Source organism: Rhinatrema bivittatum, chromosome 6 (assembly GCF_901001135.1).
Source record: "Rhinatrema bivittatum chromosome 6, aRhiBiv1.1, whole genome shotgun sequence".
NCBI classification, from domain to species: Eukaryota; Metazoa; Chordata; class Amphibia; order Gymnophiona; family Rhinatrematidae; genus Rhinatrema; species Rhinatrema bivittatum.
In genome coordinates this window covers 128628204-128654034 of record NC_042620.1, presented here as the reverse complement: position 1 = coordinate 128654034, position 25831 = coordinate 128628204, and the positions used below count along the sequence as shown (strand labels likewise).

Below are 25831 nucleotides of genomic sequence, written 5' to 3'. Positions count from 1 at the left end.
ACTCGAGGACTGGAGTTGCTTACCCCCGTTCTAACTTCTCGCTGCAGTGATTCTATGCTTTGCAATGCAGGTCACATGCCTGCGGCCACCATGCTGGATACTCTATCCTCAGAGTCAAATCACAGGCATCTAAAACAGGAGGTGCTCAAGTCAGTCCTTGAGTCCTTCATCCAGTCATATTTGCAGGATATCCCTAATGAACATGCATGAGAAATGTTTGCATGCATATGAGGTTGTGCACGTATATAAATCTCATGCATAGTCATTAGAGATATCTTGGAAACCTGAAAGGCTGGGGGGAGGGGGCGCCAAAGACCAGTTTCAGCTCTCCTGATCTAAATTATGAAATAAAATGTCCTTACATCTATCCAGAGAGATGAATGGTACCACAAAGTGTGAGAATGCGCCCAAATCCTACTGTTTGACTATGAAGGCCTGATCACCAGTAATTTGCAATTTGGGTGTTCAGCACTGCTAAAATGACCAGTAGTGTCCCACCTTTCAAAACTTGCTTGCTCACCTCCAAGTGTTTTCACTCTGCAACACCTTATTACCTCTTCTCTCCCTATACCTCTCCTCATAAACACTGTTCACTGAGCAAAGACGCTCTTCTCTGTGTCCTCCAAGCCAACTCCAATTTCATACTTTCCAGCTAGCTGTGCTGTTCACTTGGAATAGACCTTCCTGAATTGATGGTGCATCATACTCCCTTTCTGCCCATATTCATATCCCATCTAAAAGTCTACTTCTTTAAGGCTGCTTTTAAAATCTTCAATCCTGGTTTCCATGATCATAGCCATGTTGATTTTAACCATTTTCTATAATAAATTTCCCAAAAGTTCTTATTTGTCTTCCATGTGTATCTGACTAGATCGTAAGTTCCATAGGGAAAGGACTTATCTGTTTTGTATCTGTACAGCATAGCACATCAAAACATACATCTAGTAGTGCTGTAGAATAAACTGTACTGGTAGTAGTAGACTCCTAGTCAGGTGAAACTGTGCATGCAACTAAAAAAAAGGAAATCTGTTAGAAGGTAAAACAGAGTCAACCAGGGTCTCCAGAGGAAGCAGTGAAGACTAGAAATTCACTTAAGATATTTCCCTTCCACATTCCAGCTTACAGCCTCTCTCATTGAGCCACCTTGTACAGCCAGTAAGTTATTAGGGGTATCAAGAATTCAAATCCCATTGTACTTGGAGTTCTTACTACTCCTTAAAGTAAGGCTTTGGCTCCCTTCTCTACAAAAAACGTAGAAAGGAAAGTGCCACCGTTCTCTTCAGAAGAATGATGTGCAAGCACACTAACCACAGACTTTTCCCTCAAAGCTTTTATGGATGGTTCCCATCTGACCTGGAATTAGATTTAAGTCTTGCATCTGAAATTCACATAGCAGAGCAAGTAACAATGCTCTGCTATGTAACAGAATGCTGCTATGTAACAGAATGCTGCTGCACGACTACTGACAAACTCTAGGAGAAGGGACCATATAACTCCAATCCTCAAAGATCTCCATTGGTTGCCAATTCACTTCAGAATCCTTTACAAATCTCTTTCCATAATATACAAAACCATCCATCAACACACCCCACTCGATCTACAAGTCCCTCTCCAAATCTATACATCCTCCAGACCAACTAGAGATGCACTCAGAGGATCTCTTCAAGTACCCACTGCCAAAACTACCAAACACATCACATTAAGAGATCGGGCTTTCTCAACTGCCGGCCCCCCTTTATGGAACTCAATCCCTCCGGACCTCAGACAAGAACCTAGCCTCCCAACCTTCAGAAAAAGACTTAAGACCTGGCTGTTTAAACAAGCATTCCCAGACACTAACTAATCTCCTACCATCATCTATACATCATACAGCCAGTCCTTTTCAAGTCCTTTTCATGTTCTTTTATGTAAATATCTACAGCTAATGTTTAGCTAATTTAAATATCTTTATCGTTATCAAATGTTATCCTATCCTTTTTTTCTCTTCTCCCAGTTTCATTTCCCCTGTTATTTGTAACTGCTTACTTCCTCACCAATAAGTTATTCAATTGTTCATTGTACACCCCTTGTTTTATGTAAACCGGCATGATGTGATTGTATCACGAATGCCGGTATATAAAAATCTTAAATAAATAAATAAAATAAATAAGATGTGACTCCCAGGTCAGGTCCTCTGTATCCAAGGTTAACCAGAGCTAGAGATGCTGCAAACACAGCATTCACCGACTCTAGGGGATAGGGATTCTAGTTATCATGGAAGAAGCACCTAGTAGCCAGGGTTCCAGAGGAATCCTTGATGTATGGCCCCACGCTGAGGACAGTTGCAGTAATAACTGGGCTAAGTGAGTTGAAAGGGGCATGTATCATGGAAGAAAATCCTCCCAATAGTTGTGGTCCCTGGTCTAATTCTGATTAAATTAGAAGCAGAAGCAAATTGCTGGGCCAAAAGATAAAAACAAAACGATCCACCGGTATAACCATGGTCTAGCGAAGACCTGGTTACATGGTGGTCAGCATGGCATGGTATAACTCGACTGAACTGCACAAACAGAGCCAGATCAAACTGCTGTAGCCATTCGGTGTTCGAGAATATAGTCTGAGGACTGCCCAGAACAGGGGTAGGTAGCTCTGGTTCTGGAGTGCCGCAGGTTTTCAGGATCTCCATAATAAATATGCATGAGATATATTTGCATACAATGGAGGCAGTACATGAAAATATACGTCAAATATATTTGTTGTGGAGATCCTGAAAACCAGAACTGTTTGCGGCACTCCAGGACCAGAGTTGCCTTGGAAAAATAAACTGAAGGAAAGCTTGAATAGATCAAAATTCCTACAAGTAGAGGGGAAAAAAAGTCTGAAACAAAGACAGGCAAGAAGGGCTCTGAACAGAGGAAATTCTACAAAGTGTAGACATTTATCGAAAGGCTTCTTCCTGTCAAGGGGCAGGGAAAAAAAAAAAAAACAGGTGAACTATTGCAATGTCCATCATCTAATGAGAAAGTTTCAGAGCATAAGAAAAGCTCTTCATATACTCTACAACAGGTCATGTGATTTAGTGAAACCAAGGGGCGCTCATCACTGGAGAAATCTGATTCCACACTGCACCAATAAAAACCTATTTAAGTCCCTAAGGAAAAAAAAAAACAACTAGTCTGAGAATCCCCCTCCCAACAGCTTATCCTCACTGCCCCCTCTCACATGTACAATATGAGGAGAACTATTCATAGAATGAGGAAAAATTAAAAAGCCAAATTTACCTGGGAAGTTTCAGTGTTTTATTCATGGGCTTTTAGGATCATTTCAAGATTAGGTTAATTCCTCGACTTGCTAAGAATCTCAAAATATGTCATTTGTCCAGATCAGGTTTCTGTTTTTTTTTTTTTAATTAAAAATGAAACTGGGTATCCAACGAGAAGTGACATGTATCATTGTTTCAGCATTTGAAATGATACTGTGGGCTTAGTACACCAGCAAAATCCATAAAGTTAAATCAACAGAGCACCTGTTAATTTTAACCAGTGTGGTTAGATATTGATGTCATGGAATATCAGATTAAAAAAAAATAATAATCTACATGCCTGCAACCAACCAACTGGCCCACTGCCAAAACACAAATGTGCTTTTTTACATGAAGAAATCTCTAGTTTAGAAAGGTAGCCGAGGGGCTACAGACACTAGAGGGAGGGAGAGCAAGTAGCCAGCACCATTCAACCACAATGTAGTGGGGGATGCTCTTTTAGAAGGCTGTAAGAACTCAGGCTTTCAAAATCCCATAAAAGGTTCTAGGTGTGGTAAAGAAAATGATCAGGGGAAACAAAAAAATGAGCAACGACTGAAACTCGAATCCTAGGCTTCAGGCCAGGAAGCATGGAGGGACCGGTGCTAGAGGATGATGGGGAGTCTTCCTGCTTCAGCCCAACACAAACAAGAGTCAGAATCATCAGGACAAAAAAAGCTGCAAGGTAGTTATCGCCCGCATGCTACCTTTCCCAGTGCTTCTATTGCACAACGGGGGAATTTTTTTTTTTTTTTCAGTTTTCTTAATAAGTTTGCATCGTTCATAATAAAAATGATTTTGCAGCATAGTCATGGTCTGAAGATGTTGCGGGGACTGCAGATAACTATTCCAGTTCTTAAGGAGTATCCTCTTGTATCGATCACCCACAGGCTGATTGCAACGCCCCGATCCACCTCTCCCAGGTGCGTGGTTTAATATTAAAATAGGCTGCCGCAGTATAAAGGAGGCAATAGGGAAAACTGTGCATCCCTAGCGCCTCCTCGGTACCCAGGAAAGGTAGCTATCAGTGTGGGTTAGGAAATGCTGGTTCAACTCGTCCATTCTCTCCCGCTACCAGCACAAGATACACCCACAAAATACACAGCCTGGACCATGTATTTATTTTATTTACATGATTCTGCTTTCTGTGGCTCCCCCTACTTAGTATTGCAAGGATAATAGGAGGAATCACAGAAAGCAGGATTTTTTGTTTTTTTTCCCCATGAGACCTTGAGCATGGCAGACCTTTATGCCAGCCCTGGGCTGGCGTTAAATTTGCCGTATTGTAATGGGCGCATTGGCTGCGTGGGAAATGTTTTGACTTGTGGAGATTAACTAATAGCCTCATCTACATGCTCTTTACATGTGATAAGCGCTATTAGCTACGCACTTGAGTGGATGCACATTTTGGATGTGCTAATTCCCATATTGCATCGGGAGTTATGGACATGCATCCAAAACGTACATCCAATCGCGTGTTGAGCTGTGCACTGGCCACAGCACATGGTATTGCATGGGCCTGCTAGTGCGTTAGTTTAAACAGAATTAAAATTTATACTAAAATTAATATACAAAAAACTTAATCTTCCCCTAGATTTAAATGCCATCAGTGCCATGGAATGAAGAGTATATGCAAAGCCACTATGGATTACAGTAATGTAAAGCTAAAAGGCAAGTTTCAACAATTACTCCTGAGGGAATACTGTGTTGTGCAGAACTTGAGAAGAATTCCCCGCCCGTGCAGAATTCTGCATTTGCCCCACCGAATTAGGTGTGGGGACCAGGAAGCAGAAGCCATGGCAGCAGAGGAAGAGTCAGCCATGCCCACTCAGGCTGGAAGAGTGGCAGCACCTGCCCAAGGCCTGAACAAAAAAGAAAGTAGTGGGGAATTTGGTGGAGCCTGAACGAGTAGGTAGACAATGAGCTTGGGGGAAGATAAGAAGAGAGCTGGGGGGTCCAGCAAAAGAGGAAGTGGCAGAGAGAAAGCTATTGGGTCTTACTAAATCTGGGGGCAGACAGAGAAACCTTAGGAGTCTTGCCGGGGACAGGGAAGAGAACTGGGGGGAGGGGATACCAAAGATAGAGAACTGGGAAGGGGGCAGAGGGAGAAAACTGGTGGGGGGAGGGAAGCAGTGAACAAACTGGGGTATTGACCCATGGGGGAGGGGGAAGAGAGGTCAAGCATGGAGAAAGGGTTTCCAGCCATGAGGGGGAGAGAGCTGGGGAGAACAATCCAGAGCAGCCAAGCCTTATGATGGGAAATATTCTGCATCTTTGAGTAATAATGTTTTTTTTTTATACTGCATTATAAATTAATTTCTACTCAAAAACCGTGACTATATTGCACTAAACAAAATAAAGTCTGCAGAATTTTAAAATATTGCACACGGAATATAATATTTTGCCCAGAATTTCCCCAGGAGTAAACAATGTACTTTCAAGATGGATCAGTCCTTTTCCTCCTAAAAGTATATGTACATAAAACTTAAAACAATTTTACAAGCTGTATAATTGTATATTAAGGTCCCACATGAATCAAATATACAATTATAGAAACAAGCCCCCTGTTCCAACAACTCTCTGCCTAAGATTTTTATATACAGACAGATATAAATATGAGTGCACACATACATCAACATAGAATTAAAGCTCATGCAGTAAGGGCATGAGATCAAGCTCTCGTGCGAGATCACGAGCTTCATTTTACAATCGCTTGAAGCAGGATTACACTGGACATGAAAAACCGAGATATACGACCCACATCTGGAAAATGGAGCTCGAAGGAATTCCCTCATCTCCGCATCCTCCCCCCTCAATGGGGAAGCAGAAACAGATGTGTCTGAAATGTTGCATCGATGCCAAAAATCCATTAGCGCCTTCCTAGTCTAGCCCCTGACGACTCCTCACCTACGGCAAGATCTGACAAGCCATACATGTGGCTGAAAAGAAGAAAAATACAATGGTGCAGTCGATAACCTTACTTGGTTCGTTTTGAACTGTATAGACACAGTGTGTGAGGTAACTTGAGTAACGAGATACGGACCCATTAACGAGTCTTGAATGCTGAAATTGTATATCCACGGGGTGGTGGGTCCTGGAGGCAAGTCAAGAACTAAAAAGCACCCAGCCGGGCGAGGTAAAGCACAAATCAGGGAAAGAAGATGAGTTTTGAATATGTAATAATCCACAAACTTTAAGTTGTGAAAACCACCGCATGTGTATTGATATTTTAAAGCAGCTTGGACTTTGTGGTGGACCTTGTGGTTATAATTTAATTTGTGGTCCAAAATATGAAAAGTAAAAAAGCCAGGCCTCCAACATTCAGGATAATAAGGTGCACAGAAAAGCTGTCCCCTTGTGTCCAATCATCCTGCATTCCAGGGACAATAAGCTACCTGTTGATTTAATATTATTTGAAGACGTACAGTATTTCCCCTTTGTTTAAATGCAATGTGAAGTATCCCTGGACACCACTTCAAATTAGAGGTTTATGCTACAGAAGGTTTTCGGATTTTGAGGGTTCCAGTTTTAAGGGGTTTTGGGGTTTTTTTTAAACATTTATAATTCCTGTGTAAGCATCAGTTAAAGTGTTGGCTTTTTACTGGAATTATGGACTGCTCTCAAGCATAGGAAGAACACTGATAGGCTGGGCTCCCACAACACCAGGTGCACATACAGGCTGCTGCTACGTTGGACCTTCCGAGAGTACACACACACTGATATAACTACAGACAGGGTGCATTCAAAGCTTTGTGGTCACTAATGGCCAAGCACAACTTCTTTATTCCAGAGGAGCTGCTACGCAATTTTTCATCAGGTGCTAAGTTAATATGGTTCATGAAGCACACGGCAAACAATCATTTTTAAGATACCAAGGAGTCAATACTCAGCCATGGGCAATCTGGACAAGCTGTCTGGATAATTCAGACAGGACATTGAGCAGCAGCTGGATAATTCTAGAATTGCTCCAGGGCATCCCCAGGCTTATCTGGATAATGCTGTTAAAGGTCAGCCCAGCCCCAGGTTACCTGGCTAACTTTTTATCTGCATATGCTGGGGGCAATGTACGCGGTGGGAATTTTAAGGACACGTGGCTGGTCCTGCTCAGTCCCCAACTTAGCTGGACAAACCATATGAATAGTTTTAACAGCTGTTTGGCAACTATGGAGTGCTGCACGTTTATGTGCATTCGCTGAACTTATTCCTATATACTGGCAAGAACTAAAGAAAAAGGGTATTGTGATTAAAGGCCTGTCTTTCACGCTGCCAGCTGATGTGTGCAACAGTTCTCAGTTATGATTAAAGCACTTCAGTAATGCTACCGGTATATCAATTAGCTCTTTGGGAGAAATTACTAGCAAAGTTTAAGACCTGTTCAGGCCCAGTATAAAGATGTGGCAGTCGTACCAGTTATTTTAGACACTGTGGAATCTGAAAGCGATGATAGAAAATTGGCAAAAAAAAAAAAAAAAAAAGACAACTTTTATTGCCTCTCCTTTTCACATACAGAGCTAAAATGAACTTAAAAACCATAGTACATGCACATGTCTTTCCTTTGCCTTCTCTTCCATTTCAGGACTTGCTGGGCCATGCCATCAAACATGGAGTGAGCCACAATAGCACACGATCCAACCAGAAGGGATGCATGCAGGTCCTTAAACTACCACTTTCTTGACACACAGACTTGGTTTGGTACCTGCGACGTCACTCAGACAGGCTGCTATTTTTTTTTATCATCATCCCATAAAACCAAGTCACAAAACAACCAGCGCTAGAAAACCAGGAACTCTTTATGCTTTTATCAATATGAACAGACTGACACGTGTGCGTTCTTGCTGAACTTTACTGCTAAGGTTGGTCAATGGTTCAATTATCTTAATGCTTCATGCTATGGGAGCTGACCCTTGTTCACAAAGCCGAGTAACCTAGATGGCTGATCTACATAAGTGTAAAGTGTTACAGAGAAAAGGCAGACGCCACCCTGTGGGAACTCCCATATAACTTTCTCATGCTCCATGATTGCCAGTCATTTCATAACTCTCTCCCTTGATCTTTGTTCCAAAAAAAACAAAAAAAAGTTGATTGACAGCCTAGTCAAGTACTTTCTGGAAATGACAGTTGACTGGTGTAATCATTTTTTTTGCAATACAATACCATGAGTCTACTATTTCAATTTAAGAAGCATCACCTGCTGTTTTTGACAGAACAAAAATGACAAAAGAACCTCAGAACTGAACTGCCCTATTGCATTTCAACATTCTCCCCGAATCTTCAGGTATTTGTTTGTACAGTGACGTGGTAAAACAAGGTTACTGATGGTATGTGGACCATCTAGTGTCCCAGTGGAGGGAAGAAGATGCATTCAACAGGCGAAAACACTTCAACAAACCTTTGCATGCATGAGACGCAAAAGCTTTGCATTCATAAGTAAACTGCTTATAAATCAGTTAAAATAATTTAGGTTGAGCTGGTTGAAATACCAATGACTCAAAAAAAATTATTTCATTTCATAATCTTAAAAAAGAGATAATGATGGGTTTGTTCAAATAAGAACACAAGATTTCTCTCTTTGGGATTTTTATCACAGTTCTATTTTTATTTTCATCCTAATAATTTTATAGGCTTGTTTAGAAAAAAAAAATGAAAATTTGAAAATAAGGTTAAGGACCAGGTGTGCATGACCAACCTCTGTCAACACCCTGGCAAAGAACGTGCAAGTAGAGGCAACAGAAAACTATGCAGACATTCAACAAAAAATGTTGTAGCAACATAGGTCAATCCTGTTGTTTGTACTTGCACGTTCTCTGCTCCTGTACCACAGCTGTACAGTAATATCAGCAATTACAAAATTTCCATTTCACTAATCCTAGCAGTGCCCCTGTAATTTCAGTTAATGCTCTATTGACTGGGTAATAATGCCCAAGTACACGTATGCTCACCAGAAGCAAATAAAGGACAATTTTGTGTTTAAATGCACCAATCCCACAACAGAAAAGCAATATTTTCAGTTCTTCAGAAGTCAGAGGAAATGAAATGATCACCCTTAAACATTCCTTGTGGCTTAAGGGAATCTTTACCCAAAAGGTAAAGCTACCCTGCCATTTAAAAATTAAAAAGGGGGAGTCACGTGATGCTGTGAGGGGAGAAGTCGCACATTTTCCCTTCTCCGCGCCCTTCGCCCACCATCTAGACCCATCCATCCATAGGGGACGTTCAATTTGTGCTGCTTAAGCTCCTCTGTTCTTGCACGGCGGTGTGGTACTTTCTTGGACTCAATGACTTCCCGACAAGCCAAGAAAGAGAGAGAAAAGGAAAAAGAACGGGGGAAGACTGCAGAAGGCCCGATTGAAGGGGAGGAGCAACCCCAAGACGCTAGCTTGGGGTTGCTCCTCCTCCTAGCATGGCGGATATCAGGGCGGCGATGCAAGAAATAATTAAACCTGAATTATTACTAATCTCTTCCAAACTCACGGAATTGACCAGCTCTATTCAGACCTTCGAGACGCGTGTTGAGGAAGCAGAGCGCAGGATTTCCGATTTGCAAGATGGCCACCACTCAATGCAACAGGAACTCACCTCGCTCAAGCAAATGGTGACTAAGCATGCAGAGCGTATGGAGGATTTGGAAAACCGCTCGCGGCGTTCCAACCTCCGTTTCGTCGGCTTACCGGAAACCCTTTTGGATCGCGAACTGCCTAAGTTTCTGGAATCCTGGCTTCCCTCTGCGCTGGATCTGGCGCTACTACATGGACCCCTACGTATCGAGCGCGCACATCGCTTGGGCCCGAAGAGGCCTGACGACTCCCGCCCCAGGGTAGTCATCGCTGAAGTGCTGAATTTCATGCATAAAACGGAGATTCTTCGGGCTACACGGGGCGGTAAGGCGCTACAGTATGAGAATCAGCGAGTCCTGGTGTTTCAGGATTTTTCGGCGGCGGTGGCCCAGCAGCGCCGTGCCATGGCGCCGTTTTGTTCTAAATTGCATGCGCTAGGGGACAAAGCCATGTTAGTCTACCCGGCCCGACTGCGTGTGCCCACCAATGCCGGAGTCCGCTGGATTACAGACCCGGTGGAGGCTGCGAAATTTGTGGCAGAGCGAGAGCAATCTTCGCCCCCGGCGGCAGGAACCTCGTGAGTGTGTCGATGCGGAGGACCTCTGCAAATGGAACGACGTTTGGCCCTTGATTGTGCTCAGTTCGCAGGAGGCGAGACGACCATTTCGGCGGATTACATCAATGTTAAATGGTGGCGGGTGTTGGGCCCGGGTTTTGGCCGCCTGCTGCCCCCAGTTTTTTGCAATGGGTTGGGAGGTGAATCCTGCGCTTGGGGAAGTCCTGTGCAGCTACCATTTCGGGGTGCTGAGTTTTTTGTCTTTTTTATTATATCCTCTCCCATTCGGGACTGGTTTACCCTGAGAACACTCACACCAGCCTGTGCTGCAGGATAAGGACTTCTTTCTCATAAGGCTTTTTGATTGCTGTGTTTCTATCTAGGTTCTTCTATTGTGTTTCAGATTTATTGTTTCAGGTAGTGATGGATGGGTGGGTCTGGTGGGGGGTGGGGGGTGTTGGTTACTGCATTAGTGATTCCAGCTCCTATTGGAGAATATATGAGGAATGTAATGGTTATTCCATTGGGGGACGGGGGGAGGGGTGGGATGGGGGGGGGGGGAGTGGGAGAGGGGTGTGCGAGGGGGCCAGTTCCCTGGATCGGTTGTATGGGTTATGGGTTCTGTTATTCTTGTACAGGTCCAAAGGTTCATTTGCTATGTGGGAAAGTTGGCGTGGGGGCCTCAGCTGGGAGGGCCCTCAGGCAGCTATGCTGACATTCTGGTTTGCTACTATAGCGTTTGGCCCCTGAGGCTTACCTAAACTATGCTTCCCCAAATGTTTAGAATATACTCATGGAATGTTTGTGGCGTTATTTCGCCAATGAAGCGAACGAAAATCTTGTCTGTCCTCCAACGGAAAAAGGCGGATGTGATCATGCTTCAAGAGACGCATCTTGATGATGCGGAGCATCGTAAATTGTGTCAGCGGTGGGTGGGGGCTGTGCATTATGCATCGGCCACCTCACGCTCCGCTGGAGTGGCGATCTTAATCCGCAAAAATGTGCCCTTTTCTGTCCTTCAGGAGATTAAAGATCCGCAAGGACGCTATTTGATTCTAGTTGCTGAATTAGACCACCAGCCCATAGTCTTATGTAATGTATATGCTCCCAATAACCCGCCCATGGACTTCTTTTGCCGGGTCTATGGAGCGTTATTGCCCTATGTCGACCAAAATATAATTCTGGGGGGTGACTTCAATTCTGTAAGGGACCCCTTGCTGGATAAGACATCTGCCAAACACCGAGTTGAGCCGCCTAGTAAAGGTATTCAATTTCTTGAAAAGTCCCTACACTTATTGGATCCCTGGAGATTGTTACATCCTGGGGAAAAGACCTTCACACATTTATCCAGGGCACACCCGACACAGGCCCGGTTGGATTATTTCTTCATTAGCTCCAGTCTGTTGCATCAAGTAGTGCAAGCCGACATCGCTGACATCATAGTATCAGATCATGCACCAATTTTGTTAGAAATGATTGGTTCCCAGCCGCATTCGGGAGGGCGTTGGTGGCGCTACCCGTATTATTTGGCGGAGGACCCAGTGTTCCATGACTACTTAAGGGGGAAATGGGAGGAATACCTGCAGTTTAATAGTGAGCATAGGTCTGACCCCATTCTGCTCTGGTATACAGCCAAGGCGGTCCTGCGGGGGGATGTGATTGCTTTTACGGCCCGGCGACGGCACTTATTGGATAAAAGATTGGTGCTGTTGTCTACCCAGCTTGGACGGGCTCGTAGGCAGCTGCAGCAGGTTCCCAGTCCTGGGGCTAGGGAGGCGTACCTCGCCATCCAGAATGAGGTTAATACCTTACTGCATCAGAGGGCTAAGAAGGGGTTGGCATATTACCAATATCGAATGTTTCAATTTGGGAATAAACCCGGGAGGATGATGGCCAATCTGGTTAAGTCCCAGCGGGCTTCCCGATTCATCCCAGCGATTTATGATTCCTCAGGTAGGTTGGTGAGGGATTCCCCCTCCATACTACACTCCTTTTCTGAATTTTATTCTAGTCTCTATTCCCAAGAGCCAATGAATTGGGGAGCGCTTGAACAATTTTGCAGCCGGGTGCACATTCCCCGATTAACTGTGGAACACCAAGGTACTTTGAATCAGCCCATTACTGAAGAGGAGATTCGGAGGGTTATCAAAACGGCCCCCAAATATAAGGCGCCGGGGCCCGATGGCTATACTGCTGAATTTTATAAAATTATGCCGGAGTCTTTAATTGAATCCCTCACTCACACCTTCAATGCTTTGATACAGTCAGGTTCCTACCCACAACACACAAACTGTGCTACGATTACTTTGATTCCCAAGCCGGGGAAGGACCCCCTGCAGCCGGAGTCCTACCGGCCGATCTCCCTTCTCAATGTGGATCAAAAATTTCTGGCCAAAATTTTGGCAGACTGGCGGTTCTGCTGCCGGATTTGCTGGGCCCCGGCCAGGTGGGATTCGTTTGTCGTAGGTACGCCCTTACCAATATTAGGAAAGTCATCGCTGCAATGACACTGGGTCAACTGGACGATATTCCTCATCTGGTGGTTAGCCTCGACGCTGAAAAAGCGTTTGATCGCGTGGAGTGGCCTTACTTATTTCATCTCTTTCAATTGATGGGGATTACGGGGCTCTTCCTTGATGCAATACGGCTGTTATACAATGCACCCATGGCCACTATTGGGCTTAATAATTCGCACTCTGCAGCTTTTCCTATTCATAGGGGTATGAGGCAGGGTTGTCCGCTATCCCCCTTACTTTTTGTGTTACAGCTTGAACCATTATTGGGAGCCATTCAAAATGCCCGAAATATAAAAGGTATTCGACTGCAGACTGAAACCTTTAAATACGCAGCATTTGCGGATGACATTCTGGTGTTCCTGACAGACCCGGTACCTTCCTTGGCTGCGCTCTTGGAGTTAATTCGACAGTTTGGATCCTTTGCGGGCCTCAAATTGAACCTTGGGAAATCTGAAGCTCTGCCATTTCCCCCTTTGTTAAAGCACGCTTGGGGACCTTTGTTTCCTTTGACATGGGCGTCCTCCCAAATCCGCTATCTGGGAATTTGCATACCGGCTCAATTACCCTTATTGTATTCTAGTAATGTCACCCCACTTTTAAAACAAGTGACGGAGAGGATGGAGGTTTGGCAGAAACTTCCCTTATCCTTGTTGGGTCGCCTCAATCTGTTTAAGATGATTATTCTCCCTAAATGGCTTTTTTTGTTTCAAAACCTGCCCATTTTTCTTAAGGCCCCAGATCGGCGAAGGCTGGAGATGGCCATGCGGCGTTTTTTGTGGCAAGGCAAGAAGGCGCGTATACCTTTTCGCTTTCTACAGCCTCGTTGGGGACAGGGCGGATTGGGGGTCCCGAATATGCAACTTTATAATGTGGCCGGGAATCTCAGGCTTATCCGAGATTGGCTTATGGGAACACCAACTTTTGTTGATCTTTTGGTGGAAAAGGCCCTGGTCGCCCCGCTGGGACTGACTTATGTCTTACAGGCAGACGCCTCTAGATTCTCTTATCCCCCTCTGGTGGCGGCCTTATTGGCACCCTTAAGACGCACTTGGCGGGTGGTAACCCATAAATTGGGCATCCCCAGACAATGTGCCTATCTATTGCCGATTAGAGGTAATCCCGATTTTTCCCCGGGCTCCCAGGCAGCGGGATTTCAGGATTGGACGTCCCGGGGCATTGAATATCTTGGTCATGTCCTGGATGATGAAGGTAAACTCATGTCTCATAAAGAAATTATTGCGCAGTATGGGTTGTCCTTCCGTCATGTGTTTCCCTACCTGCAACTGCACCATTATGTACATTCGCTCCCGCTGGAGACTAGGCCAGCGCAGGTTTTTTACAAGTTGGATGCCTTTTTTGCTCTCTCAACACGGAAGGTGCCCACGTTAGCCAATTATTATAGGAAACTCCTGGGGAACAATTTGGAGGAAATTACTGCAACCCTGGTTGGGCGATGGAATGGGATGGGTGGGACGGTGGTGACGGCGGCTGACCTTTGCAGTTGCTTCCGCCATATCTCTAGTGTCTCCTCCAATACTTATTATCGGGAGATGCAATTCAAATTTTTATGGAGAGCCTACATTCCCCCTACTAGGGCGGTGCATTATATCCCAGGGGCCTCCAAACAATGTGGGAAGTGTAACATGACGGAAGGTTCCTTACAACACATGTTTTGGGATTGCCAGAAGGTGAGGCACTTCTGGGCACGGATAACTCGTTATTTGGGAGGGTTACTGGATGAGGTGATACCTGTCACTATTAAATTGATATTGTTTGGACATTTTTCGCCCGGCCGGCTCAAAGGTCGGGGACCGAGACTGCTCATCCGGAAGGCCTGCGCAGTGGGAAAGAAGATGATCTTAGTGAACTGGCGGTCTCCAGACCCACCCTCCTATTGGCAATGGCGCAATCACTTGCATCGATTGTTATTGATGGACAGACAATGGGCAGCTACATCTTTTCAGAGGGAACGTCGCTTTCTCAGTATTTGGGACTTTTATCTTCAGTCTCTTACTCCACAAGTTCGTAGTCATGTATTGAATGGTATGGCCACGCAAGGACTACACTCTTTGTGATCCAATTGGACCTGGAAGACCGATGACCGACTGGGGCGCTGGGGGGGGGGGGGGGGATGGTTGCTCTGTAGGGGGGGGGGAGAGGGCGGGGGTGGGTGTGGGTGTAGCTATTCCTGAGTTGGATGGTTGATTATTTCATACGCCCCACTACTGGTGGTCACGTTGTTTTTGTATATATACTGCATTATTGGGCTTTGTTGTACGACCTTTACTGTTATCTAACTTGGCCTTTGGGTAAATCAATAAAAACCGTTTGACACTAAAAATTAAAAAGGGAAAGAACTCGTATGATTTGTGGACTCATGTGCCGCCCAGGCCCCGGTTTTAAACTTCCTTTTGTAGTAATTTTCGGACTTTTCTTTATCCAGCATCTAATATCCAAAACAAACTTCAAAGGCTCTTCCCCCACCATGTACCGTATCTACCAGCGTGCAATATCGCGTACCACTGTAACACACCAAACACCACAGCATAAGAGCTCCTGCACGTGTGCAGAGTGCTATTAAGCCTTTTTTTTATGTTGGTACTTTCAAAGAGATTTTCCTCATATTACTGGGGTTAATGCATGCCAAGAACAGTTTGTTCCCTCTCCACAACCGCATATATATCCCCAGGCCTAAGCAGACTGCATGTGATCTCCAAGCAGCTCCTCCATGATGCTCGCAGGGCAATTAAAAGTCAGCCCAGAACGCTGTCAGAACAAGCCCCCAAAAACAGAAGCAAAATGGATTTAGCTGTAATTTGATATACATATCCAAAAGCTAAAGCAGCACAGCGATAAGCCTTTGTGTCTGAGAATGGCTGTGTTTTGGCACCTGTATTGAACTGTTATATTAGGCTCTTATTTAAAAAATGTGGTTAGTCCATTCCTGAAAAGATGCTTAAGACCTTAAGGTCAACTTCCTGGCCTGATATAATGTCCAGTTTGGGATTCCAAAATGCAGAGAGAATTTTATGTTTTTTCTTTTGACAAAACTGCAAATTTTAAGACACCTGAACTCAGACTAGAGCAATGTGCTCATAAATTCAAATCAAAACTCAAAAACATGGCTCTTTAAGCAAGCCTACTCTTAACTCCTCTGTTCTTCACCCTTTTAACCCCTCTCCATCTCTCGACACTTCTTCTTTCCATAGAGATCCCCCTTGCCCTCTCCCCCTTAGCTCCACCCTCTCAAACTAGACATATCTGCCTGTATGTAAAGCATTGTCTCTACATCCTGTAATGCCTCGCAGATCCCGAAATTTGTGAAATTTACAGTTTATTTATCCTGTCCACACATTGTACACGCTATTGGATTTTGCACTACTTCTTCCCATCTTAGATGTTGGGAGACACATTATGTATACAAGTTTGCGTTATCGCCTTCAAGCCTTATGCCTGAATAGGTATATAAGTTTGCTATATTGCCTTCAATCTTTGCTCTCTTTCCTACGTGCACATCCCAGTTCTTTCTTACCCTGTTTTTTGTAACTGCTCCCTTCCTTCTTTGTTCTCCCCCTGTTACATGTAAACCGGCATGATATCTCTGATGATGGGCGTTCAAGAAAAATCACAAATAAATAAATAAATAAATATTTACTTTGAAGGTTTTGGTGCACCTGGTTTAAAATGCCAAGAAACACTGTGTCTAACCATATTTAGGACACTAAAGCAACCTTCTTTTAGTTTGCTAACATGTTAAAAGTAAATGATGTACTTAAATGAAACAAAAAATAAGTCTAGCCTCAAAAGCTAAACTGAAGAGAAAATAGGTATTGATGTATTTACTTGAGTTTTTACGAGACTTATAAATCAGTCATACCATTCATACATTTGAAGTACTTTTTTAGATATGGAACTATTTTACAATCTCCTATGGGAAGTCAGAACAAAAGCTATATGTACACTGGGGTTAGTCAATTTCTGTTTTAGATACTGCAGGAAAAGAATCAACTTTTCTTAAAAAAAAAAAAAAGAGCGAAAACAAAAATGCTGAAAGACTCATCTGTAAGCATGTGGCATTTCTGGGATAGCATCCAACAGAGAAGTTAAAAGCAAGGGTGGAAAAATCCTGGTCACCCAGGTGACTACACTTTCACTCCTGGCACCTCTCGGCAATCTCTCAGCTGCCGGGCCACGGAAGGAGCAGCTATGGGCCAGCAGAGACTGGAGCAGAGAAAGCAAAAGGGAATATTTGAGGGCCAGAAGACGCTAGAAAAGGAGGTTAGGAAGAGAGGGAAGCAAGAATTTAGAATGAGAAGATATGGGCAAGAAACTGAAAGAACAGGGAAGAGGAAGTTGTTACTGTACAGCAGTAAAAAAAAAAACAAAAAAAAAACCAAGCCCCCCACCCAAAAAAATGAAAGCAAAGGCCTACCTTCTTTCCCCCAAAAAGCAGAAAAAGCAAAACAAAAAAGGCAAGCAAAGAAAAATATAAGTTAAAATTATAATGAAAAAGATTGCTTTTCCATCTTTCAGTCTGTCATCATAATGTATAAAAAAAAATGTAAGCACTGTGCTGCATCCTCATATCCAAAAGCAGAAAAATAGTTAGAAAAATATTTTGGCTGGCACCTAAGTTAAGAGATTGGAAGAAATCTTATTTTTCAAAACTGTGTAAACAGTTGAAAAATCCATGGGTCAAAGCACCTGAGGATTCTGCACCAATTTTCAAAGAAAAAGTATGCGTGCACTTTCCCTTTGAAAATTGCCCAAGGGAAAAAAAAAAAGACCTGCCAAGATTTGCATCTGCTTTTTTTCCTGTGGATGTTTTTTCCTGCATGAACATGTGTAGTTTTGAAAAACCAAAACTATGCACATCGTTGCCATCCCTCAGGAATGCTTCCACAACACATGCACATTCACCCGCTTACAAGGTGGCTAATTTTCATAAAAGCTCTTTCAACCTGATAAATGGCTTTGAAAATTGTCCGTTTAAAGCCTATTTGACTCCAGTTACGTGCATAAAATAGCCATTACAAGTCAGCCCAGGGCTCAGTGCAAGTGCAAGCATGCATGTTTATTTTTGCACGTGCTGGGGATAGACGTTCTGAAGGGTGGAGCTGAGCTAGGACTGGCGCGGACTTTTGTATTTTCTTAACACATGCACAGGTTCCCCTGCACATAATTATACCCTTGACAGAGGTGTCACTTTGTGCAGCTGTGTATGCGCGTGGATCAGGGAATTTACCAGGGAATTTTCAGAGGAAACTCCATACGCATAAGTTCGTTTTCAAAATAACGGGGTAGAGTCTGCATGTAAAAAAAGTCTGCTCAGACTTTATCCCAAAAAACAATTATAAACTGACCCTTAAAAAAAAGCATGCTCTCAAACTATCATTATACACACCAACTGAGCCTTTTATTTATTTATTTTACAGGGCTTTCAACTTACCTCTTCCAGCTCAAATGAGTCCTTCTGCTGTATCATTAAGCTAACTATGGATGGGTTTGGAACAGGTGCACATGGTTCCTTTTCTGGAGTAGACGTAGGTGGATTTTTTAAACCTGTGCATCTTTCAGGCTCATTGTCCATTGAAGCGTTAAATTCTTTGCCAAAAGCAGAGGAGTCTGCAATACTAGCTTTTTCATGCAATACATTTTGGTAATCTGAAGTTGGGGTTGGTTGGTCCTCAGACATGGTCACATCTTGACTTCCCTGGGTTGCATGCCCGACATTGTGTGTACCCACAGTTGCTAGAGAATTCCCAGCCCCTTCCTCTTTCACCGTAGCTAATGAGGAAGGCGATTCTTTCTTTTTAAAAAGTTTTAGTATTTTCTGATCGCCTTTAGCACCACTGTCCTCGGCCCCTGCTGCACTCGCTGGGCTACCTTGCTCAACTGGCGACGGTGTCGTACAGCTGCTGCTTTCTCCGGCCTGCTGATTCCCATGTAAATTGAGCCTTGATAAGGTTTTCATCAAACGACTTGCTGCATTGCTAGGGGATCGAGTGAGAGGAGCAGGATTTGGAGCGTCCTTGCTAACAGGAGATGAAGACATACTGCCAATTCTTTGTAATGGAGTTCCGGAAACTTGAGAATACAAGGAAGAAAAAGCATTGGCCACAGTAGTAAGCACCTCAATCTGACGAAACCGGCCTATGCAAAGAGAGAGATGTTACAATTAATGAAAGAGGCTGCAAGAAATTAGAACTATTCAAACAGACAGAAATAATTACTTACACAGCTTGCTTAAAATCTAACTTGCAGAAGAAAAGTTTAAGTTTGTGTAAAAATAAGTTATTCAGATCTATAGAAGATATATAGCTGTTTTGATACCTAAAACCACCTGTATCAAGATAACAGATTCATAAAAAATTAAATATTGCCTCACAGAGATGTGTATTTGCTTTTAAGAAATGCAAACACTTGCAACAAATAAGGCCATTTTCTGTTTGTTCCAAATGGAAAAAATTTAAAATAGGCTCCAATGAAAATACCCAACATTTTAGAGTATTTTTGCATTCACTGCATTTAAAATTAAAAAATTAAAAAAACAACAGAGTCCTCAGAGAGCCATTATCTAAGGCCTGGGCTCTGAGGAGGGGCCCAGACCTGAGGCCTGGTCCCGGCACAGAAGCCTAGGACTACATTTCTACAACTGCACATCAGAATTGAGGTGTCTGCTGTGGAGGAAGGGAAAGAAATGACGAACGGAGTCATTTTTCAAGCGCCAAGACACGAGCAGAAGTGAGACCGTGGCACTGGAACCAGGTCTCAGGGCTGGCATCGGGACCTATGCCTTTTTCCACCCCAAATCTATTTATTAAGTTTTCACAAAATACAACAGGAGTAACTACCGTATTGGTAAATAGACACGAGTATAAAATTACATATAGAGATTTACCCCTGTTAATCCCTTCCCCCCCCCCCCCACCCCCACCATGAAAGATTTCTGTGGCAGACTAGGCTTATTTGCACTGGGCTCAGCCCATTCAACCCTGAGCCCAGTTCATTTTTCTTTTTCCATTAAAGTCAAATAAGGAAGCAACTCCCTATTGATAAAAATATGAATGGAAAGAATAAACAATTTTTTTGGTTTGTTTTAAACAAACAAAAAAAAAATAAAAATGGAGGTGACCTACCAAATGAATCCAAATGAAAAATGTTACCTCTGTACATCCCTGCTAATAAGCAATAGATGTATCTACTCAACAACATTGGAAATTTAACAAAAAAAAAAAGTTAACTAAAAGTAGGCAGGTCATTTCTTGCAGTAATCATGAAGTTCAAGAAAGTTAAAGAAGTGTAAATGAAAAAGCTTATTGCATCCAATTCAGCCTCATACTTCTGGAATGATTTGATCTTTAGTGAAATGGACTTGTTGGGCCCAGTCCAAAATAAAGATTCCCAGCTGTGCAAAGCACTTTATTTAGACAAAACCTGAAAATCTGATGATTCAAAGAGTTCTTGGCCATACAAAATGCTGCTAAATATCTGAGCCTTTAATACATTTCCATACAAACTTACTTGTTAAAGCATAATTTGGGTTTTCCACCTCCAGTCTTTGCATCTGGGCACTCAGAAACACTTTAATATCTATCCCCCTGGCAAATGAGCATGCATTAAAAAACCTCGATGGTATTTTAGAGGCAATATCTGGTTCATCCTGTCCAAATCCAAGATTATAAAGAATTTCTTCCGGATCTTCCTCGTATAAGTCCAGTAATTCTGAAACACTGAAAAGCAAGTTGATCATTTTGATTGTAAGGAATACAAGCAAGCAATCTCCTTGCATTGTGAATATCAAAATATTGAGCCATCAGGTAACAAAGCAGCACTAATCACTGTATATTTGCTATTGTACTTAAAAAGACAGAAAGAAACGCACAATGTCAAAGCAAGGGTAAGGTAAAGCTGAAAGCACTATTCCAAAGGGTTAGGTCACAGCAGTCAGGAACTCAAATATATATTCAAAATGAACAAAAAACAGTTCTTGAAGATAGGCCAAAGACCTTCATCCTCACATTTTACCTTTCAACTCCAATGCTCGTCAAGACAGCACAAACACCAAACGGGGGCATACTGGTTTGAAAAAGCAATCATCTGTCTAGATCCTTATTTTAGTCTCTCTCACATTCAATGATCCTGCCTGCACCAGCCTGGCCCGAGCTTTTTTTTTTTTTTTTTTTAAATCGTAAAATAACTACATTCAAGATCCAAAATCAAAACCACCAACTGCTCAACTTTTCTTAGCAAATTACCTATTTAATAGTCATGCACATTGGTCTTGTAGAACGCTTTGCCGAGCATATTAAGATGCTTTAATGCATGCTATAAAAATAGAAAAAAACCAGACGTGAGATATAAATGAAAGGCCTTACGCCCAAGACGCCTACCTTGAGACGGTAGTGCTGCTTTTCCCAGAGCCCGTGGAGTTCATGCTTCTACCATTCTGGTGAAACTGAAGTCTCCTGTCCTTCGCCAACATCCCATTGCTAGGAACACAAGTTTGCAACAAGATCAAGTTGGGCGTAAGCCTTTCCTTTCAACGATCCAACTCATGTTAATAAACTACGTACGTACAAGCTGGATACATACCATACTGAATCCATTTGTGCATTGCTCTGATGAAGGTGATTAGCTGCAAGTAGCAGAGTAAGATGTGTATTAGCATCTGTCAGAATGCTAGTCAGCTGCTACAGAAAGGAAAGCACTTAGAACCTGCCACCACAGGGATGCAGGCTGCCTGGACACATGCCAACCACCTTACCTTGCATGCAGAGAGATATATAAAATCGCTAGATGCGTGTCATTAAGTCATTCATGCACAGATTTGTAACAATTAGTGTCAGCCACTACTTTATTTTGCTTTTACTTTAAATCCCATTTTTATCCAGCCTTTGTCTCATAAATAAATCCTCCAGCCAATTTCCCAAACCTGAATCCCTCTGTGCAGTGCTGAAGGGCAGACTTAAATCTGTCATTCTCATACAAATATTAGTAAGCACCACCCAGCACATCTGCACCACTTACAAATTTCCATGACAAGTGCCATAAGCTTCAGAGACATAGGTATACTCAGTCACTGTTTTCCACTGGGCGAAACCACTCCTGCCCTACACTTTACTGAGATTAAGAACAATGCCAATTCCCCCAGTTGTGTGCGATGGTGCTGAAGCAACCCCCTCCCTGGATCAGCAACCAACAGAAGAGAAGGGCAGCATGAGAGTTGACCACTTGAATTCTTGTGCCAGTCTAGAGGGCAAACATTGCTCTTTGAAAGGTGTGATGTCCTTAAACACCAGTTAAACCCTCTAAGAATGCCTTTTACTGAAAGCTCATTTCCAACTTGCCACAACATGCAGATTTAAAGCCAACCAACTCTACACACATTACATTAGGGCGCAGATTGATTCACCAGACTAAAAAAAAAAAAAAATCTCAACCAGCTTCAACTAGTTTCAGATTCTGTAATTCATTACTTTCAGGCAATCCAACACTCTGCATACAGACAAACTAAAAGTGCATCCTACCAGACCTAAAGATCCAAAACTTGAAAGATCAGGAGAAAAAAAAAAAGGTTAGAGGTCCTTCTCATTTCTAAGCTAATACAAGAGGTTGCATGTCACCCTTCATGGGCCGCCCAGGTTCATATGATTTTCCCCATCATTCCCCACAGGGAAGTTTCATAGTTAGAAGGGACCAGAGGTTTTAAAAAACAAACCACGGCCTGGCTGAGACATTTCCCCACAATGGCGCCCGACTGTAGATCTGAGTTCCTGGAATTCAGATTCCGAGCATGTGTTGTAATTCAGTAAATAAAGATACAAAGAGAAAATAAAAAACAAACACACACACACCTCTACAGTCAAAACTTCAGTACTCAAAATGTGTTAAAAGAGCTACAAAGCTATTGTGAAACAGGATTAATATCCCATTAACTGTGCAAATAATTACATGAAAGCATCAGTAAAACTCAAAGACTTTACCACACACACTGTTATCTTATTACTACAGGGCACCATGCAAGCATCCGGCTGATGCCACAATGCTCAGAGCATGACTCATTGAAAAAGCTTCAAGGTATTTTAAGATCAGGAAAATCAATATTAAAAAGATTCAAGTAAAGCTTAGTTTAGTATGGATACACACGCGCCCAAAAAAAAGAAAAGACAAAAAAAAAAAAAACCACCCAAACAAATAACCTGCTTTTTAAAAGGAAAAAAAAAGTAGTATTTGACTATATTGCTATTTCATTTGATATAGTCAAGGCCTTCTAAATGATTCATGGGCATCTTGACTCAGTGTATAATGGGAACCAATATTATTATTTTTTTAGTTTTCAAGTTAACTGGTAAACATGCTATGTGTTTTGCTCTATTTAATATGTTTATTGTAAAGGCTTTGGCTGAATTACTGTTTGCTGTAAACCGAGGTGATGTGCTTCACGTGCCGCGGTTTATAAAAAATCCATAAATAAATAAATACTGTCCAGTGAAAGCTGTTTGAGATTTAAAAAAAAAAAGGAGCCCCTTATCATCAAAACCACCAACTGTTAATTGATGAACAATGAATTGTTATTCAGCAGCCACCTGATGTGCAATAATGAAATGCAATTATTTTAATCACAGAAAATATACATTTACAAATATTTAAACAAAACCAAGACAAACTAGAGTGGGCAAGTTCGCAATTAAAAAGATCTCATTTTTACCAAGAGACCTATGGTTATTGGGAAGATGTTACGATTCACCACTAGAGCAGGTTTCTAACAAAAGCAAAATAAAAAATAAAAAAATAAAAAAAAGTCCCATGTCTGTCGCACCCACCTTCTGCTCCCAGGGATAAGTCATCTTCAAAGCTCCCACCATTTTTCACAAGCATACCTGGGGAAAACAAGACATGGAAGTCAGTAGCTAAATGAAGGTTTCACTCTGCGCCACAAAACAATAAAATACGGTTCAGTTGGTCCTCCAATACACCAGCACTACCAGTAAAGAGATTTTCCTCTGTATTTGTTTCAAGGATCATTTCATTTAAAGCACCACTGCCGCGGCCATGAGGAGGGAGCTGGCTTTCATTTCCCCAAGCTAGGTTTTCCACTCCCCAGGCCGGTCGGGGCTGCAAATGCTGCGGAGGCAGAGTCTGCATCCCTTGGGTGGGGGAACGGGGAGTACCCGTCGTCTTTCAACAGTGACACCTAGTGAATGAAATCAGGGTCCGCATTAGCTGGGTTCCAGCATGAGCCGTGGTTTGCGACAACCTGCTCCACCCCCCCCCCTCCCCAAGTCCAAGGACGGTCACTGCGATGTGTGGGGCTGAAGTGAGGGCGACAGACCCCCCCCCCCCGGGTACTTGGGGAAGTGATGGCTCACAAAACCAAAGCCCAGCACTTGAGCTGGAAAAAACAGAAGGGAGGAAGAGGAACCTGCTGGCCCCCCTGCCCCCCCCCCTAAAAAAAAAAAAGACAACTTGTCGCTAAAACCAGCAGGGGAGGGGCGGCTCAGCCAGCAGACCTGCAGGTAAACACATTTCCATGGCCCCGTCCCTGCCTTTCACAGACTCTGACTGTACTTTGAACTTTTTGAATTGTAAGCTGCAAGTGGTAAAGTCTCAGGCAGGGCAATCTACCTTGCTGGAAGCAGTGAAACTATTAGAGGCGGATGGGGGAACCCTACCTGCTTTCAGCATTGGCCGACTGCCCTGTCCCTTCTCCTTAAACTTCAGCCGATGTTTCCATCAGAACCAATGGAGTTAAAAGATCAGAGTCAATCAAGTCCCTTCACCTACTGTAAAAACCTTGAAAGGATCCCTTTAATCTTTCCTCCTTCCCACCGAATACAACCAGAAGATAAAAATAAAAAAGTGTTAAGCATTTAATTTGAAAGTTACACTTTGAACTGAGCAAGTAAAGAGAACGTTTCAACCCTAGATGCTACTTAAAAACTTACCCTTCAGCGCTGGATTGTTCTGCTCGTCCAGAGAGGCCCCCAGTGGTGTTCTAAAAGCCAGAGAGATTAGCAAACATTACTGCTGAGCTCACGAAAAAAAAAAAAAAAAAGCTTCTTCACGTCCTTCCTTAAAGGAAGTACACCGAGCATGTGATAAGTAACAGCTTCTCCCTCCAATTGTACACATGCAGCATGCACACAAAGAAGGGGAGACCCAAAGACCTTCCACCCGAGAAGGCAGCTTTATAAGAACGCATGGTCACCGGTATCCAGCTTCCCTGTCAGAGCACAGGGGGAGACTGACCAAAGCAGATACAAAATTCATCTGGAAGTCTTCGCTTTGACCCAGGGCTTTAAGGGGAAAAGCTGACCGCGAAATCTTTGTGATTTCATGGCATGCCAGTGTATCTATATTGTGTATTTAGAGGAAGCTCAATTTCTGCTTTTTCCTTTTTGTAGTAGTGAGAGCAGCAAACTTTAGAGCACCATGATGCAGTCTTGCATGTCTTTAAAAAGCTGGAAAGGGCTTATCAGCATCTACTGGATAAACTCCTCCATTCCTCTCAAAATACTGTTTCTACAGACGTGAAGTGGGACCTGTTTTGGAAGAACTGAACTCGTGTCCCTCAGATCAGGTCTTCATACTAGCCTACATTTTGTCTTATACTCTGAAAGTTTGTTCAACACATCAAAACATGCAAATATATTAATACTGTATATACACACACACACGTATATATCCACCTTAAATTTATACAAAGCCTGCGAGACAACTGCACCAAAAGCTCTATGACATGAGAGAGACTGAAGGAGAGAAGAAAAAGGGAAGGGGTGTGGACTTGGTTATGATAGAGACATTCAAAGCCCTTAGACAAATAATGCACAAGCAGCAAATATGTTTCAGTTGAAAGGAAGTTTTAGAAGAGGTCATATGAGGCAGAATCACGAGTATCGTCAAAAAATATTTCTTCACAAGT

General features: G+C 42.9%; 1 protein-coding gene across 2 annotated transcripts in view; it reads right to left on the bottom strand.

The window, feature by feature from the left end:
- ITPRID2 (ITPR interacting domain containing 2) overlaps positions 1-25831 on the bottom strand; it is an 88083-nt gene that overhangs the window by 46849 nt on the left and 15403 nt on the right. For both annotated transcript variants that reach the window (XM_029605921.1, XM_029605919.1), the window contains exons 3-8: positions 24855-24904; positions 23733-23789; positions 21502-21544; positions 21300-21398; positions 20431-20639; positions 18356-19059 (exon numbers count right to left, since the gene is read on the bottom strand). In XM_029605921.1, the coding sequence (XP_029461781.1) occupies positions 18356-19059; positions 20431-20639; positions 21300-21398; positions 21502-21544; positions 23733-23789; positions 24855-24904 (1162 nt within the window). The remainder of the gene's footprint in view (positions 1-18355; positions 19060-20430; positions 20640-21299; positions 21399-21501; positions 21545-23732; positions 23790-24854; positions 24905-25831) is intronic.